The 19,394-nt window shown below is 45.6% G+C and overlaps 1 protein-coding gene across 1 annotated transcript; it reads right to left on the bottom strand.

The window, feature by feature from the left end:
• Positions 1-680: 680 nt before the first annotated feature.
• LOC124795376 lies at positions 681-19,142 on the bottom strand. The gene is made up of 7 exons (XM_047259385.1): positions 19,013-19,142; positions 16,222-16,245; positions 10,179-10,390; positions 9,859-9,982; positions 8,034-8,186; positions 5,246-5,421; positions 681-840 (listed from the first exon to the last, which is right to left on the bottom strand). Exons 1-7 carry the CDS (start codon positions 19,071-19,073, stop codon positions 733-735), a joined length of 858 nt encoding a protein of 285 aa, XP_047115341.1. The 5' UTR covers positions 19,074-19,142; the 3' UTR covers positions 681-732.
• Between the last annotated feature and the right edge of the window lie 252 nt (positions 19,143-19,394).

Below are 19,394 nucleotides of genomic sequence, written 5' to 3'. Positions count from 1 at the left end.
TAATAATAATAATAATAATAATAATAATAATAATAATAATAATAATAATGACTGATGAGGGCATATTCGTCACCGACAGTCCGATATCGTGGGGGTCTGACCTGAACGTTGTTTATATCTGTTACCTGTTACCCCCGTGGTGAAATCTGTACTGTTTTTCGTTATAAATAAACCACTCCGCCTCCATTACATATGTACTGTGTTTCATGTCGTCCATCGTAGCCTGCGATTATTTCTGTCCAGCAACGTCTCTGTCGCTTAGCAACTGTTAAGCAATGTACTACTTTTGTGACTTCCACTCATTTGTATAAATTAGCCTTGATAAAATAGCGACGTAAAAATATTTTGCTCCTGCTTCACCTGTGTTCACTTATTTATGTGTACTGAAGCAAATAATTTAGAAACTCCGTAACATATTTGAAACACATGAAATTTAATAATCGATTTCCAGTCAACGAATCTCGGCGTTTTTTAGGATTGATGTTTCCAAATTATTCTTGATTAGACAGATTAAGTGTCTTCCTCTCCATTCGTGCTGCACGCACGAAATTTTATTTCTAACTAGAGAGAGAGAGAGAGAGAGAGAGAGAGAGAGAGAGAGAGAAACACGCACAGGAACACTTCGCTGTGCGTTGCACAGATAGACCAGTGGAAGACTATGGTTGAATTGAAAGACACACTGCATGTGCAAAGTTGTTATTTATTAGTTTCTTTTCCAAAAAGCGTACTATTCTAACAGAGTATGGTCAGCTCGTTGTCCCTGAAGTAGACGTGCAGGGAGATGACACCATATTGCTCCACCCACTCGACCAAACAGTCTGGGGAGTGTGGTACCGTCGGCTGCAACAGAGAACGTAGTCATGTAGTCATGTTAACGTCAGGCTGAACGATTGTGCGTAACGTAGAAAAAGTAACACAACAGTAAGGTTATTGTTTGTTTATTACAGTGTTTCCTCATTTAGACAAGTGCTAGAAACAAAAGTCCTGAAGGCCTGTGGCTCAATGCGTGGATGACGCCCTTCGAGTTGTGGGTCACTTTGTGTCAGTTTCAGTACTTTTTTAATGCTTAGCACACTGGAATTGCATTCGGGGGAGACGATGGTTCAGAGACTTTCAAGGCCATCCAGATTTATCTGTTATTTTGCTAAATCTCACCAGGCAAGTGCTGGGATAGTTTCTTTGATGGGGAACGGCCGACTTTCTTTCTCATCCTGTCGTGATCCGAGCATGTGCTCCATCTCTAATGACCGCGCTGCCCAGAGGGCGTTAAACTCTAACCAAGTACTTCTTCCTTTTATTAAGGAGATCTCACTAAACTCAGTGCACTAAGTGAAGACCTTCTTCCATTACAAAAATAATGTTATGTGGTCAGTGGTAATCTCACAGTTTCTGCATCCGGCGCCACTGACCACTAGAGAACAGAAGCCGCCTCGACAAGCACGGGATATTAGCATTAGCTGATTAAAATGAATGATGTCATGCTACGTACGGGAATGGGTCACAAAAATGGCACATCCTTATAAACGGGTTCATGTCTTTCATTATAAATTAATAACAGTATCAGTAATTATAATGAGAATGATACGAGTAGTCTGCAGTCGTATGGGAATTGGTCACAGTCGACCTTTATATGGTGCTGCATGAGTCACTCAAGTTCTCAATCCACTTTAATTTGATGAAAATGTGTTTTATGGTATTTTTAGTCATGGAAGAGATCCATGAGCTAAATAGGCAAACAAGAAATGGAAAGACAAAAGCAGTTTCGTCCGTGTCTTCATATTGACACAGGTTTCTGTTTATAAGAAATACCTCTCAGAGCTTCCGTATGAAATGCCCGCCACAAGTGTGTGTAGCAATGAGTTGAAAGAGCGTCAACGGTACGCAGAGTTCAGAGAAAGTAATACAATGAGTTCCCTAAAGACTACGGGCAGTCGTACAAAATTGTGGAAGGATAAAAACAGAACAATTGGGGAAAAATGTACTACTGCGAGACATCAGTTGATCGGTATCTCATTAGTAATAGACAGAATTCACTCGATCTATCTATTCACAGCATGCTGGATGCGGCTACGTGTTTACTATTCTTAAACCCATTAAAACCACAGGTGGCTAAGGAAGATTTTAAATTGGGAGCCGCTCGGAAGAAGGAGAGGAAGGAGGCCAGTGCTAAGTAGGGAAAAATATTAATGCATACAGGAAGCATTGGGAGACAGATCGGATGATTGGAACGAAAGAGGCCTGTCGACGTCGCAAACGGCTAACTGAATGTGGAAACGCAGGAGAAGAAGAAGAAGAAGGAGAAGCAGAGGAATATGCTAAATTTTAGTCCTTTATTGTAAATGCAAACTCTACTCTACTACTGAGAAAAGTGGCCACTATATCCGAAAAACGCTATTGTTTAGCTGATGGAATTCTACCACATTGGTTGCGACTGTAAGGATAAAACCAACCCGATATGAATAGTTCGTGTAGCGCACTGAAGCGCCAAAGAAACTGCGTATTCAACTACAGAGATCAGGTATGTACACCGGCAAAATACAGCGCTGCGGTCGGCAATGCCTGTATAAGACAAGAAGTGTCATGCGCAGTTGGTAGATCGATTACTGTAGCTGCAATGGCAGGTTATAAAGAATTAAGTGAGTTTGAACATGCTGTTATAGTCAGCGCACGAGCGGCGGGACACAGCATCTCCGAGGTAGCGAGAAGTGGGGATTTTCCCGTACGACCATTTCACGAGTGCAGCGTATCAGGAATCCGGTAAAACATCAAATCTCCGAAAAATATTCTGCAAGAACGGGACCAACGACGACTGAAGAGAATCGTTCAAAGTGGCTGAAATGCAACCCTTCCGCAAACTGCTGCAGAATTCAGTGTTGGGCCATCAACAAGTGTCAGCGTGCGAACCATTCAAAGAAACATCATCGATTTGAGCTTTCGGAGCCGAAGGTCCACTCGTGTATCCTTTATGACCGCACGACACAAAGCTTTACGCCGCGCCTGGGCGCGAAAACACCGACATTGGACTGTAGGCGACTGGAAACATGTTGCCTGATCGTACGAGTCTCGTTTCAAATAGTATCGAGTCTGCGGGTATGGAGACAACCTCATGAACACATGGAGCCTGCGTGTTATCAGGGGATTAATCAAGCTGGTGGAGGCTCTGTAATGGTGTGGGGCGTGTGCAGCTGGAGTGATATGGGATACGTCTAGATTTGACTCTGACAGATGACACGTACCTTAGCTCCTACTGTAGCTCTGACCCTGTCTACGCTATCGTGAAGTAACATAAACGCAAATGGTGTGATTACGGTAACTGCTCGCTGAGGACACACAGTGCTCATAGTTTGCGATTCCATCAGAGTAAGTTCGTCTGAAACGCAAAGACGGAATTAGCGTAAGGATAACGAAGAATACGGCGTGCGTAAAATTTGCCAGAAGACACCGATGTCTGAGCATGAAAGGGCCGACCGTTACCGACAAAGGGCAAATACCGTCACGCTGTGGTGTCTTTCGAGAAGTGCTGGCAGCTAACAGTGTAGAAGGAAAATATGAAAGAGTTCTGACAATGAAAAGGCTCTGCAGCATGGATAATTCTGCCCAAATTACGATGTCCCGTAGGTGCGTAGACTTCGTACTTGCGCGGGAAACATTTCTAGCGGTGGGTACTTCGTTGCCAACGATCAGTGAGCGGTAGTGGGGGGAAGAGGGAGGGAGGGGAAGTGGTTCGACAGCTGAAGCCTGTGCATCGTAAGTTTTGCGTAGCTTGTGAGCTACACATACCTAGTCTGCAAACAAGTAGTTGAATGAGGTCCACGTTTCAAAAAGCCACGCGCAAAAATGGGATTTTTCAGGCTGTCATATCTCTGGTTCTATTGAGATAAGGGGTCAAACAAGAGTTCTGGATAGGCCCATCGGAAGAACGCTTATACCGTAGCTATTGTACAGTACAGGGTGAAAACTAAAGCGTTTCACACTTCCTCCAGCACAGGCAAATTGAGTAAATCGTTTGGTACCGTTCCATTAGGGTTGGTCTAGGGTGAACCATTGGTGGATTATAAAAGCACAATTTGTTGATGGGTGGTTCCTGAGAAAACCGCCAAAAACGCGATTTTTGGGTACAAAAAAATACCAGTTAAGGAGACAGCCACTTCTATAATTCTATTCTTGGCAGATCGTCGAAATTTTTACCATATGTTGTTAAGATGATATTCTCGGAAAACTTCAAAGCTTTTTTCGGTATCGTTACCAGTTAACGAGATCAACAGGTTCAAATCTACCATACTTATACAGAAAAACGGAAAGATCAGTTTTTTGCACTAAGGGCCAAATTACGTATCTAAATAACTAACCTTAGAAAATGGGTGAAATTTTAACCACACATTTCTTAGACATTCATCTAGAAACACCATTTTCCCGTTTTTGATAATCTATGTCCGTTATTTAGCTACATCCGAAAAACTATGATTTTTGGGAACTATAAGTACTAATTGGGGGACTGTCACTTCCATAATTTCTATCCGTGGCAAATGGTAGAATTTTTTACTACATGTCGTTAAGACGATGTTATCGGAGAACCTTGAACCTTTTTTGATTTCATTATCCAGAGGTTCAAAGTTACTGAACTAATGCATTTACTATCCGGACTGAGGAGTAAATGAACAGTGGAACTTCTTAACTGTGTGTGGCTCACCAGTGCTGTTCCCAGGCGTCGTTGGGGCCGAGAGCTAAACCAACGTTGGTAATTAGGACACGACGGAGCTGTCGATGAACATTGAGACTCCACGCTGTACTTATTTCTATTTGGAGTCCTGAGTCCCTGTTGATTAGGTTATCTGTTGTACGAATAGGTATGGCTCCTTTGTAGCACAGTCCGAAGAGGATAAAACTGAAGACTCATAACTCATGTGACGTTCCGTACTGCTGTTACTGTTATGTGAATCTCCGAAAAATGTGTGCCAATAATGTTCATCACCGTATTGCATAATGCGATTTAGTATTTAAAAAACAGTAGTTCTCAAAGTGAGTGCTTATTTAAGTCAGATGCCAAATCTACACCCGATTTCCAAACCAGAAACCAATATGAGGAACTTGTAACAGGAATCTTACAATGGCAATCATCACCTATTCAAAATATGGATCAATTGCTGGCATCGTGACTACAGTAACAGCTATGCAACAAAAATAGGAGGGATATCCAGCACGACTCCTCTCTCTCTTCAGTGTGACTAACGATGGCTCAGCTTACCTTGATGGCGGCAGAGGGGATGTCCTCGAACCATTCCCTGTTCGTCTTGCTGGCCTTGCCGAACGTCTGGAAGCCCACTCCGTGCACCTTCCCAGAGTCCTTGCCCACCAGCAGGAAGTAGGGGTGGAACTGCGAGCAGTCGGCGCTCTCCGTCATGTTGTGGTAGTAGTGGATGCCTGCAACAGCCAGCGCCCCAGTCAGCAGCTCGCGGAGTACAGTTTGTTCACAGCGTCCAGGACCAAGTCTCAGGGAGGTGCGGGTAGCGCAGGAAGCAGCAGGTTCCACCCAGGGGCTCCCCGCGCATCGCCTGTCAAGGTGGTGTGGCTGTGCGTCGGCTGGGGGGATCGAGCCGCGCTTCCCTCACACTGCCCCTGTTACACATGTGGTTTGAGGGGCAAAGGACGATTATCACTTCTCAGTGCCCACGGTACACAGGGGTACTCTATCGTTAGATCGCCAGTGTTGGCAGTGGCCGGACACAAAATATTTGTGTGCCGAAATCGACCGATTTCCACCGAACCAAAACTAGGGAGTCCTACTCAAGACGTTATGATCGTAACTCTGTGTTTGAGCAAAACGTCATGAACTGTGTTGTCACAAACACGCCTCATTCTGTGTATATAATTAATAACATGATCTGGTTAGTGTTACATATTGGACATGGATTAATTACTGTTCGTCAGATGCAATTCTCTCTGTGCTTATTATAGGATTGCGTTTCATCCATTTGATGCGAAACGTGAATTATTCTTTATTTCTCTTCCTGCACAGCTTTCGCACATCTAATAAGTTTCTTTAATTTACGTCTATGGTCACAATCTTTTTTGTTAACAGATTACCGGTTTCGGTCTTTAATGACCATCATCAGATCTGTTTCATAAAAACAAAGTCCTAAAGCACTGCAGCCATAGTGGCATAGTCAACTGTTAAATGCGGAATCAGCACCAGCATCGTCAAATACATATAAATCACATTTGTAGATCATTAGTGGGTATATGTTTTATTACATACTAGTTGAATATCCACTGCTGCCCAGGTAAATGTTTATTCCGACTTATGTCGGTCCATCTCTTCCTAAACCCCTCTTTGTGTCCATGCCGTCGTCTCTCCTCTCTGTTCATTACCCCATCCCTCCTATCAAAGCCCATCTCATCCTTCCCCTCTCTTTCACTCCATCGCCGTGCATCACCCCATACCAGTGGGAGGTTGAGGGCTCTTACCACCACACTACCTCTTTCCAGATACTCGACATCTGTACCAAGACGGATTGAAATCAATCCACGGGTTTAGGAGGAGTTAGTTACCAGCTGCTTCACCCAAGTACCCCCTGCCACATACATTTAACATATGTCACACACGCTTGTACACACATTTCTCACGTATTTAGTCTTTCAGTTACAATGTTTGTGACGTGCCAATTCCTGAACTAGGTATCGTGCAATGATACAATTTTACAAGTAAATTCAGTGCTTTTTTTCTCTAAATACCGCCTTATAAATGCGTCGCGAATAGAATTACTAGTAAAAAAGTACTATATTAACACGTCAAGCGTGATGTGGCAGATTCTTTGCATGAACGGCAAAAATTTGGTAAGCTATAAACTTTTTTCCTTTCATCATTTTGTTGGAAAGTTTCGTAAAGATTTTAAATTACATGTAAAGTGCGTTCCAAGACACTAGGTGCTCTCATTCTCAAATACAGCACGAATAACGTATGGGTTTGGCGCGTCGTGGCCTGCACTACTTCTTCATACTTTCGTCTAAAACCGCAAATGCTATAAGACTAGCTCTGCCTTTCTTGCACGTATCGTGTAAGATGAAACATTGTCAGTAGTGCAAAGCGTTTTCCTACATTTTATCCGGGACCCAAACTGATCGTCCTAGAAGTCGGCTTCTGCCGAGTTTTTAATTTTTTCTAAATAATTCTGTTCACCATTTTACAACGATAACCTGTTAGAGTAATTGATCGGGAGACAAACACATATGGGAAGCACCGGCAGCGTCCAGGTGAGGGAACTCACCCATGGTGGGGATGCACATCTGTTCCATGTACAGGTGGGGGAACTCACCCTTGGTGGGGATGCACGCCTGCTCTGTTCACAGGTGGGGGAACTCACTCGTGGTGGGGATGCACACCTGCTCCGTTCACAGGTGGGGGAACTCACTCATGGTGGGGATGCACATCTGTTCCATGTACAGGTGGGGGAACTCACCCTTGGTGGGGACGCATGCCTGCTCTGTTCACAGGTGGGGGAACTCACTCATGGTGGGGATGCACACCTGCTCCGTTCACAGGTGGGGGAACTCACTCATGGTGGGGATGCACGCCTGCTCCATGTACAGGTGGGGGAACTCACCCATGGTGGGGATGCAAGCCTGCTCCATGTACAGGTGGGGGAACTCACTCATGGTGGGGATGCACGCCTGCTCCATGTACAGGTGGGGGAACTCACCCATGGTGGGGATGCAAGCCTGCTCCATGTACAGGTGGGGGAACTCACCCATGGTGGGGATGCACACCTGCTCCGTTCACAGGTGGGGGAACTCACTCATGGTGGGGATGCACGCCTGCTCCATGTACAGGTGGGGGAACTCACCCATGGTGGGGATGCAAGCCTGCTCCATGTACAGGTGGGGGAACTCACCCTTGGTGGGGATGCACACCTGCTCCGTTCACAGGTGGGGGAACTCACTCATGGTGGGGATGCACGCCTGCTCCATGTACAGGTGGGGGAACTCACCCATGGTGGGGATGCAAGCCTGCTCCATGTACAGGTGGGGGAACTCACCCATGGTGGGGATGCACGCCTGCTCTGTGTACAGCGTCTCACTCTCGATCTGCGACTGCTCGATGGGGATCTCGACGCGGCCGTTCTTGCCTTCGAACCACAGACCGCTGCCCAGTCCGTTCTTCCAGGTGCTGCGGCCCTCGGTCACCACATCTGCAAAACAGAGGCGCTGCTGCCACACATCCGACCACTTACTATGTGCCACTTGATGAAGCACAGAGGCGATACAAGGGGTACATTACAATGGTAAAAACGCCTCTCTTGTTGCTCTGCCGCTGGAGTTTGTTGAGCATCAGTGCAAAGTTCTCCCGTGACGAAGCGCGCCGCTCTTCGTTGGATCCTGTCCACCATTTCTATTAAACCTTACCAAATAGTATTAGTCAGTGACATAGGCGGGAGCTAGCGTGAAGCGGCGCGTTTCTTCGCAGGATCATTCACTCTTTGGAGAAGCGGTATGCAGGTGCTGAACAAATTCCAGTGGCAGACGTAACAAGAGAGGCGTTGTGCAGCACGGAGAGCTTACACTTCAAGAAGAGTAGGGAAACACATCACTTCCTCCCACAAAGGTCTCGCTTAAAGATCAGGACGAAAATACCAAAGAAATTAGACGTCATACGGAGCTGCAGCGACAGTCCTTCTTCCCACGGGGAAGGGACTGAAGCTGGTGGTGCCGAAAGTATCTCCCGCCACGCGCCGGAAGGCGGCTTTTGGTGTAGGTGTAGATACTCTAAAACCGTCTATGAGAAAACCAAATTCTAACTGAGTCTGACGCACGGTCCTAGGAACAATTGATTAAACACTTTCGCAACACTCTGCATTTTGTGCAAGGAAACACAAATGTGTTCCATTTATTTGGTTATGAACAATAGCATTCAATATATTAGCTCGATTCCTTCTGTAGAAAGCCGCTCAAAGGCTCGAGTGAAGGTCACTGACTGTCTGGTAATTGCAGTAATCTTCCTTGACACATATGCGTAGCGATATCACCACACAGCAATGTAGGGTAAAAAACCAGGTTGTTACTTACCATAAATAAGACTCTACGTTGCAGACAGGCAGAAATGAAAGACACAGCTTCTAGAGTGGCATGAAGTATCACACTAAATATGTGAGATGTACTTGGACTCTGTTCTTCATTGAAGTTCATTTATTTGTGGCCGAAGGCTTTTTTATTTATTTTATTTTTTATTTGATTTTTTTAATCGACAGACAGCAATACGGTCATTTAATGACGAAAGAATTGTGTCTTTTATTTGCGGAAATTTACTGGCTGAACCTTTTGCTCCTCTATCATCCCCAATATGAACGACTGTTATCGGTTGGAAACCCTCAGCAACCGATTTTGCTCCCTTCCCCACTGAATCTTCTTCGAGCCATCAAAGAGAAGTTACGAAAGTAAAATTTCATGAGTCCCATATTACTTCGAGGGGAAGATCTACGATCACAATATTGCGTGTCCGCCGCCATCACAACGCTATTGCCCTTGATGGCATTGTTGTCGCTGTCGATAGCGACTTCATTAGAGCCTCCTTATTCATCGTCAATTACCCGTTGCTTTCATCAAGCGTCCACTAGGCTACACCTTCTTCAAACCTCATGATTTTTTTTTATTGTTTCGCCACGAGACTATATTCGTCCCAAATTTCGTGGGATTCCTACTGCGTCAATTGACAGGCGTTACAGAACCCAGAAGGTGGGGAATAAATTGATTCTTCTCGAAACGTAGGAGAGACAATGTGAACTGGCGTTCTTGCAGAACTCTTTACAGTTGTTACCTCGGCTGGTAAGACATCTGATAGAAAAACTGGCGGCAGAAGGCACGCACCTTCGGGGACCCAGTAGACGCGGGTCCTGTAGATGGGGATGCCGAAGCGCTCCATCTCGACGTACAGCTCCTGCGAGGACCAGTCGTAGTCCACGCCCAGGTTAGACACGTCGTCGACCACCACCTGAAAAGTGTGCAGGCGGTAAACGAGACAGCACCCGGATGGCAAAGCGGACAATGTACCTCAGACAGCACGTTAAAATGAGCAGTTTCTTCGAGGAGAGCGCCTTCAGTACACGTTGTACAGGTAGTCGGTGCGCTCAGATAACTAAACAGGAGAAGGGAGGAAACTCGACCACAGGAGCTGCGGCAGTACTCACGCTGACGTCGATTCCGGCGGCGACGCCGTTGGCGTCGTAGAGCATGCAGACGCGCGGGTCGTTCTCCATGCAGTAGGTGGTCACGTTGGAGGTGACGCCGGAGTCCACGGCCTCCACCCAGCCGTCGGACGTCGCGTCGCTCACCGTCTTGGGCATGTCGAAGAACGCCGTCAGGTGGAAGATGTCCGCGAGACCGAGCACCGACCAGCGCACTGCGGGACACGTGTAGGGGGCGTCAGTCAGTGGGTAGGGGGGGACGGGGGGAGGTGCTTCCTAATCGAGAGTCCACAATCACTGTCCTCTGTTCACCACCCAGGAAACGAACCACAGAACGTGATACACGCCTCCCTTGGTCGACGTCCCACAATATTCGAGAAATGAATGCCAAACCAACTGTGTGCCAGAACCTATCCTACTAGGATCCAGCATGGACAAGTCACCAACTTCTGACATACTTCTGCGCTCTGGCCAGTGCATCCCCCCAGCCTCACACCCACACATACTCTACATCCCGTCCCAGCAGAATATTGACCACTTCCCCCTAACCGACCACGGGATCTGCGCACAGATCCACCGTCCCCTTCAGATTTAGCAGAACATCCCCCCCTCCTCTGCAAGTTAGGGCTGCGCTTCCCATATTTCACGTACCGTTTCCAAAAGACTTCTTTGCAGTCCTTCTTTCCGTTTTTAGTTCCACATCCTTTTCAAAATAATCTCTTCCAAAAACACTCCTAACTTACCATTCCTTTCCTTCAAGCTAGTGCAGTCAATTAAATGGATCATTTTTCTTGTAAAGACTACCGTCCTGTTTTGTACTTCATAATAAAACTAATCTGCTACACATAATCTTATTTGTCAACCCGCCTGTTTCAAACACTGTAAACCGCATGCTTAATTTTTTAAAGTGATATATTGTAAAATGCATTAACACGAAAAGCGGCAACGTTAGCCAACCAAACAATCCTCCAAATAGAATGAAGTAACACTAAAGCAAGAAAAAATATATTTATGCAGAACATATGCAAAATAAGACTGTAAAACTGATCCTGCAAATGTGTCCTAAGGTGGGAATCATCATTCAGCCAGCGTGGCGCTGATGTTAGTTGGATTGTCTATAGTAAGGTGCATGAAATACTGTATTTTGAGGACCTGTTTAATTTTGCGCGCCATGTATCGTTCCTTAATAAAGGTATTGTAAGGAAGAAGTATAATGAGACTGTTTGGAGTCGGTGCTGCGTTTCCATCGCGTTGAGAAAGTACCGAAATGAAACGAGGAAAGCGTGAAAGTTAGAACAGTACCAAAGTGGTTGCTTAACACATGGATCACCGTGGAAGTCATGTCTCCTTTCTCCAAGTCATACTGCCGAACACTGAGCAATTAGTACGTTCTCAGAAGCAAACTCCAGCCTCCCCCTTTTTGAATCCGTGTCATCATTTGACCATCCGAATTTCAGTAGTGAAAAGTTCTTTCGACAGTGTCCTGGATGAAATACTTATAGCTCGAGAGCCGCCAATGCGTCGGAACAGTACAAGGACATCAACTGTGGCGGTCGCGTAACGAACTACGAAACAGGACTGTAATCGGTCAGCAGCTGTGTCAGTTTTATTTGCATATGGAGACCAACATACTTGCACTTCCAGCAGCTAAATGTACACTGAAGTAACATTAAGAGTTTTCTGCTCAAGAAAGACACTGTAACAGATGTACAATAGTACGTTCTCCCGGTACACGGGCGCGTTAGAAAGCCTTCCACGGTGAGGAACAGTGAGAGGAAGAAAAAAGAAAGATATAAAGATACACAGATAGGTAGACAGACAAAGAGAGACAGAAGATAAATAATACCTGTTGTCAGCATGTTTTGGGACTGTCAGTATATGGAAAAATAATTGCAGACCAAATGTATAATCTTACAACTGTACTTACGTATCCCATGATGGATAACACTTTCATTATTTATATTGGTTGGGGGATCACATTAACATTCCAAAATTGCTTCTGAAAAAGATTCGTACCACTTCCCATCCAGTGAGGGCATAATTTCCAATTTCAAGACTCCATATCCTGCAGCCTTCAATAACTCCTGCATTGAAACTACGCCGGATAAAAGATGCAGTACCGCAGGAAACTCTGCCTTTCTATTTTCTCTATAGACAGAATAATTCTTGGCTGGGTAGAAACGACATATCGCTTGCTTCGGAAAGCAATAAGGTTGAAATGGCTCTGAGCACTATGGGACTCAACTGCTGTGGTCATCAGTCCCCTAGAACTTAGAACTACTTAAACCTAACTAACCTAAGGACATCACACACATCCATGCCCGAGGCAGGATTTGAACCTGCGACCTTAGCAGTCGCACGGTTACGGACTGAGCGCCTAGAACCGCGAGACCACCGCGGCCGGCTGAAAGCAATAAGGATCAACAGTGTTTTTTCAACCAGTGCACAAATAAGGAGTGCAAGATGGCAATAAAATACACCATGTTTGGTAATTATTAATTTCCGTGACGCCCCCTACATAAGGTTTCGCTGAAATACTACTATACTATTCCTCCACCAGACACCGTAAAGTGACTTGTGGAGAATAAGGTAGGTGAATGACCGTGGAGTTGTATCAGCGCAAATTCAATTCCATCTTCCCAGCCTCATTTCTAACATAGCAGAGAGTGTAAATGGAACACATCCAACCCAGCAGTTGTACGCTTTATTTTATGAGAAGACATGGCGCAGCAGCGGCAACCTCACAGGGCAGGGAAATGTCAATAAAAGAGGAGATGTCAGTCATTTTGTGAAGTGCATACCAGGAAGAAGAAGTTGCGAGTGTTCAACGAGCAAAAGCAGTAAGATGAATGATAATGCCAACTAACAGTGAAGATGTCAGGGATGAATAAGGTACTTACTGTTAAGTTATCATGCACGAACTGCTTTCTTTAGTACTACATTTTACAGATAAGGATACAAATGCACTTGTTGTTGTGGTCTTCAGTCCAGAGACTGGTTTGATGCAGCTCTCCATGCTGATCTATCCTGTGCATGTCTCTTCATCTCGAAATAACTACTGCAGCCTACATCCTTCTGAATCAGCTTAGTGTATTCATCTCTTGGTCTCCCTCTACGATTTTTACCCTCCACGATGCCCTCCAATACTAAATTGGTGATCCCTCGATGCCTCAGAACATGTCCTACCAACCGGTCCCCTCTTCTAGTAACTTGTGCCACAAATTCCTCTTCTCCTCAGTTCCGTTCAGTACCTCCTCATTAGTTATGTGATCTATCCATCTAATCTTCAGCATTCTTCTGTAGCACCACATTTCGAAAGCTTCTATTCTCTTCTCGTCTAAACTATTTATCGTCCATATTTCACTTCCATACAAGGCTACTCTCCATGCAAATACTTTCAGAAACGACTTCCTGACACTTATGTATACTCGATGTTAACATATTTCTCTTCTTCAGAAACGCTTTCCTTGCCATTGCCAGTCCACATTTTATATCCTCTCTACTTCATATTCTCTCTACTTTTATATCCTTTTACTACTTTAAGTATCTCATTTCCCAATCTAATTTCCTCCTGATTTAATTCTACTACAATCCATTATCCTCGTTTTGCTTTTGTTGATGTTCATTTTATATCCTCCTTTCAAGACACTGTCCATTCCGTTAAACTGCTTTTATAGGTCCTTCGCTGTCTCTGACAGAATTACAATGTGTTCGGCGAACCTCAAAGTTTTTATTTCTGCTCCACGGATTTTAATTCCGACTCCAGGTTTTTCTTTTGTTTCGTTTACAGCTTGCTCAATATACAGATTGAATAACATCGACGAGAGCCTACAACCCTGTCTCACTCCCTTCCCACCCACTGCTTCCCTTCCATGCCCCATAAACTCCTATAACTGCCATTTGATTTCTGTACAAATTGTAAATAGTATTTCGCTCCCTGTATTTTACCCCTACCACTTTCAGAATTTGAAAAAGAGTATTCCAGTAACATTGTCTAAAGCTTTCTCTAAGTCTACAAATGCTAGAAACGTGGGTTTGGCTTTCCTTAATCTATCTTCTAAGATAGTTCGTAGGGTCAGTATTGCCTCACATGTTCCAACGTTTCTATGGTATCCAAACTGATCTTCCCCGAGGTCGGCTTCTACCAGTTTTTCCATTCGTCTGCAAAGAATTCGCGTTAGTATTTTGCAGCTGTGACTTATTAAACTGATAGTTCGGTAATTTTCGCACCTGTCAACACCAGTTTCCTTTGGGACTGGAATTATTATACTCTTCTTGAAGTCTGAGAATATTTCACCTGTCTCATACATCTTGCTCACCAGATGGTAGAGTTTTGTCAGGATTGGCTCTCCCAAGGCCGTCAGTAGTTCTAATGGAATGTTGTCTACTCCCGGGGCCTTGTTTCGACTTAGGTCCTTCAGTGCTCTGTCAAATTCTTCACACAGTATCATATCTCCCATTTCATCTTCATCTACGTCCTCTTCCATTACGATAATATTGCCCTCAAGCACATTGCTCTATATACTACATGCACCTTTCTGCTTTCTTTTCTTTGCTCTGAAGTAGTTTTCCAACTGAGCTCTTGATATTGGTTCAATTGGCTCTGAGTACTATGGGACTTATCTGAGGTCATCAGTCCCCTATAATTTAGAACTACTTAAACCTAACTAACCTAACCTCTCTGTGCAAAATTCTACCAACCGGCTTCCTCTTTCCTTCCTTACCCCCATTCCATATTCACCTACTACTTTTCCTTCTCTTCCTTTTCCTATTGTCGAATCCCAGTCCTCCATGACTATTAAATTTTCGTCTCCTTCACTATCTAAATACGTTTTTTTATCTCATCATACATTTCGTCAATCGCTTCGTCATCTGCGGAGCTAGTTCGCATATAAACTTGTACTTCTGTGGTAGGCGCGAGCTTCGTGTCTATCCTGGCTACAATAATGCGTTCAATATGAGGTTAATAGTAGCTTATCCGCGCTCCTATTTTTTTATTCTATATTAAACCTTCTCTTGCATTACCCCTATTTGATTTTGTATTTATGACCCTGTATTCAGCTGACCAAAAGTCTTGTTCCCCCTGCCACTCAACTTCACTAATTCCCACTACATGTAACTTTAACCTATCCATTTCCCTTTTTAAGTTTCCTAACCTACCTGCCCAATTAAGGGATCTGTCATTCCACGCTCCGATCCTTAGAAAGCCAGGTTTCTTTCTCCTGATAGCGATGTCCTCCATAGTCGTCCCCGCCCGGAGATGCGAATGAGAGACTATTTTACATCCGGAATGTTTTACCCAAGAGGACGCCATCATCATTTAACCATGCTGTAAAGCTGCATGCCCTCGGGAAAAATTGTTGCTATAGTTTCCTCTTGCTTTGAGCCGTTCGCAGTAGCACCACAGCAAGGCCGTTTTGGTTAATGTTACAAGGCCAGATCAGTCAATCAACTTCTGAAAAGGCTGCTGCCTCTCTTCGGGAACCACACGTTTGTCTGGCCTCTCAACAGATACCCCTCCGTTGTGGTCGAACGTACAGTACGGCTATCTCTATCGCTGAGGCACCTAAGCCTCCCCACCAATGCCATGGTCCATGATTATGGGAGGGGGTGGGCGGTGGCGGGGGATGGGGGGAATGCACTTATGTAAATGATACTCAGTATGATGAATGTATTATGCGACGTGCCTTACGCACAGGACAGGGTTGGTTTTTATGAAGAAACTGCGATACGCCATACGTTCTCAGTCGGCATTTGATAGTTTATCAATTGTTAAGGCACTGGTGTCATGTTAAGGGCCGTTTTTTTCTGCGATAGAAGAATGTGCGGAAGACATGGATGAGAAGCTGTCAAACGGATAAAAATGTGTAGTTGTAGACTGTGAAGGGTAGAAAACAATGGCATTGTGGCAGAGTGTATGGAGTATAGCCATACCCAGAAAATTAGTATACTTCTCCCCCTTCTCATGAGATGTTACCCAAACAGTACTTACGATTTACCAGAAGAAAATTTTCTTTTGCTCGTTAAAAGTGAACATCCGACCCACCTCTTAGGCCGTCCCACGCCGATTCTGCAACAGAAGAAAAGAAGAATACGGTTATTAGTTACAGATGTTGTAGCACTAACGTTTCTGAAACTGTATGTAATGGCCTTGTCTTTAACTTTATAGCTATCGCCGTCTTCTCGTCAGCCTATTTTCAGCAACGTTTTGCTCCTTCAACTATTGCCTGTCTCATCTCACAAGTTGTGGTTTTCTTCCGCTACCCTGCAATAAGAACACGATAATAAAGCCTTAGATGATAGCGGTGAGACAACCGTGCAACCCGTCCGTAGATGTTTGTGTATACAGTGTCTTTGTGTTTGTTTATTGTCCATTTAAGGCGCAAATAATCTTTTAAGTAATGATAAACCTGGGGTGCAGCTATTTTCGCACGTGTAGTGGTGTGCGAAGCTCAAGGACGGAAATTGATTTCGTACGATCTGTCCCTGCCAACTAACATAGCACGATGAAAGTTGACCGGACATAGAAAAAACTGCTACAGTATAGCACACAAGCTGACGGAAAGAAATGCGGAACGAGACCAATAGAAATGGAATCTATATTCAAAGGCATCCGCTATTCGTGATGGCCCCCTGGACATTACAAAGGCGGGACACAGCTCTTAACAGTGTTTGTGACCACCACGGGCGGCATTCCACGTCGTGCGACGTCGTCCCGTGCTGGCCACACGGCTGGTGAGACGGGCCGCCCTCTTCCTCCAGCATCTCGGCTGGCGACCGACGGATCGTCGTCGGTGCGTGTGGACCTGCTGGAGTACGTCAGCTCGCAGCCCCACACGCTCATCGCTGGGATTTGAGTCGGGAGAGCGGGCAGACCAATCCTTTGGCCGGATATCCTCTCATTTCGAGAGTCCCTCCACCTGCGCTGTTCACTATTGTTATCCATAAAACTGAACTCAGGGCCGAACGCATCCCTGCAAAGAGGCGTTTGGGGAAGGAGCACAGCGTCACAATAACACCGACCTGTGAGTGTACCGCGCTCAAAGGTTTGGAGGTCAGTACGCCCACGCAACATTGCGCCCCTCTGCACCGTAACAGCTGGACCGTCAAAACGATGGTATTCGACGACGCTAGGCGTACCCTCATACGGCGGCGTGTGGAAAGACATAAAACACCCAGAAACAACCGATTTGGTGGTCCACGTTTTACTGTGTGGGGAGGTAAAATGGCTCCAAATCTCTGAACACGGTACGCCCAATGGTCAAAGTTTGTGTCGTTGTACTGCTTCTCAAATTTGGGAAGTTTGTGGTAAGGTCTTGTGGCAGCAAACTGCTGAGGTCATCGGTCCCTAAGCTTACAGCCTACTTAACCTAACTTAAACTGGACAACACAGACACACTCATGCCCGAGGGAGGACTCGAACCTCCGACGAGGGTAGCCGCGCGAGCCAGCTACCCTGCGCGGCACTGCTTCGGAATGTGTGTCTTTACAGGGGTGCACTCGGCCCTGACGTCACTGTTATGGATGACAATGGGTGATCGCATCGAACAGCTCATGGGGGGAACTCTGGGAACGAGGGGATATTCGGCGAATTGTGTGGCCTGCCCTTTCGCTGGACTTCAATTCCACTGAGCACGTGTGGCACACTATGGAGACGTGTACTGCAGTACGTCGACACGCACCACCCACCACCCACCACCCAGCACCCAGCAGTGGGCCACCGCGCCGGTGGACGAGTGGAACCCCGAACCAAGATACCTCCTCGCCATGCTTGTGGCCAGAGTGGGAGCGAGCTGCAGTGTCTTCCGTGGTGACCACACCACTAAAAACTGTGTGCCACCTTCTGTAACGTCCAGGAGACCATCAGGAATAACGGCTGACTTCAGTGTAATTACTGTCTTTGAATAAAAACGTAATTTGTTTTCGGCTCATTCCTTATTGCTTTCAATTACATTCTGTTCTTTAGCGTAGCAGTATATTCCATGTATGGTACAAGTTTCATCGAGGTAAGTTACTTGCCAGTGAGACATCATGTGAAAATTACGTTCGTCCTTAAGTTTTGGATACCACTGTTAGAATTGTTGCCCTAAGGAAAGGTAACTATAGTGACTTCTTTCTTTGTATCTGTGACACAAGGAATACGCACAAATATGAACGCTCTCGGTGAAAGGTTTCTAATGGAATATAAGATCTAGTTCGTCGATTTATGTTTGATTCAAAAAATGGTTCAAATGGCTCTGAGCACTATGGGACTCAACTGCTGAGGTCATTAGTCCCCTAGAACTTAGAACTAGTTAAACCTAACTAACCTAAGGACATCACAAATAGCCATGCCCGAGGCAGGGTTCGAACCTGCGACCGTAGCGGTCTTGCGGTTCCAGACTGCAGCGCCTTTAACCGCAGGGCCACTTCGGCCGGCTATGTTTGATTTCCTGCACTGAAATCATTTCAGCCGCAGCAGAGTCTACAGAAAGTTATTGTTGAATCGCGAAGTTGTAGTGAAGAACAGTAAGAGTAACAAGCGCTAATGTGAGATTGCTGAACAATGGCACTTTCAATAGGTTAAATTCATGAATCTAATTAACTTCGTTACTTTCGGTTTTCATAGTACTCGTTATTAATTGCTGCTTGTATTACTTTAACATTCTTTCCTTTGGTTCGCGGAAATCGTTACTTGTATCGACATATTGGTCACACTTGTGGTCGGGAGTCTACGTACTGCTTTTTTAGGAACCTTACTCGGAAGTACACACATCTAACTTGACGAAGTGGCAGTGAAACACGGATGTAGATGGACGGCCGCTTTAACGTGATCTGGATGAATGTGCGGGACTCACCTTCGGCGAGCGCAGCCGCGACGCAGGCGACGAAGAAGACCAGAGCTCTGAAGGCGGCCATCGTGCTGTGGATGCAGAACTGAGGCCGCCGCCCGCGCCTTAAGAACCCGCGCCGCACCTGCTCGCCCGTGTACACAGCTGGCTGGGAGGGTCTGGGGCGAATTTGCGCTCGGTCGTGAACAAAACAACAGCTGGGTCAGCCAGCCGCAGCCGGCGTAGGCGAAATGACTGAACGAAAGTTCCAGAAGAATGTAAGGTAGTGTTCCGCTGTACGCTTCCGGAATGATCGACCTCGCTTCCGAACGGATGGAAGGAAGGTTAGAGACTCACCTGCCGAGGCCTTCTAATAAGTAGATGCCGAGTCCAATGTTGGACAAGGCCT

This window comes from Schistocerca piceifrons, chromosome 4 (assembly GCF_021461385.2).
Source record: "Schistocerca piceifrons isolate TAMUIC-IGC-003096 chromosome 4, iqSchPice1.1, whole genome shotgun sequence".
Lineage (NCBI taxonomy): Eukaryota > Metazoa > Arthropoda > Insecta > Orthoptera > Acrididae > Schistocerca > Schistocerca piceifrons.
The sequence above is the reverse complement of the archived record's forward strand: the minus strand, read 5'-3'. Positions and strand labels throughout refer to the sequence as shown.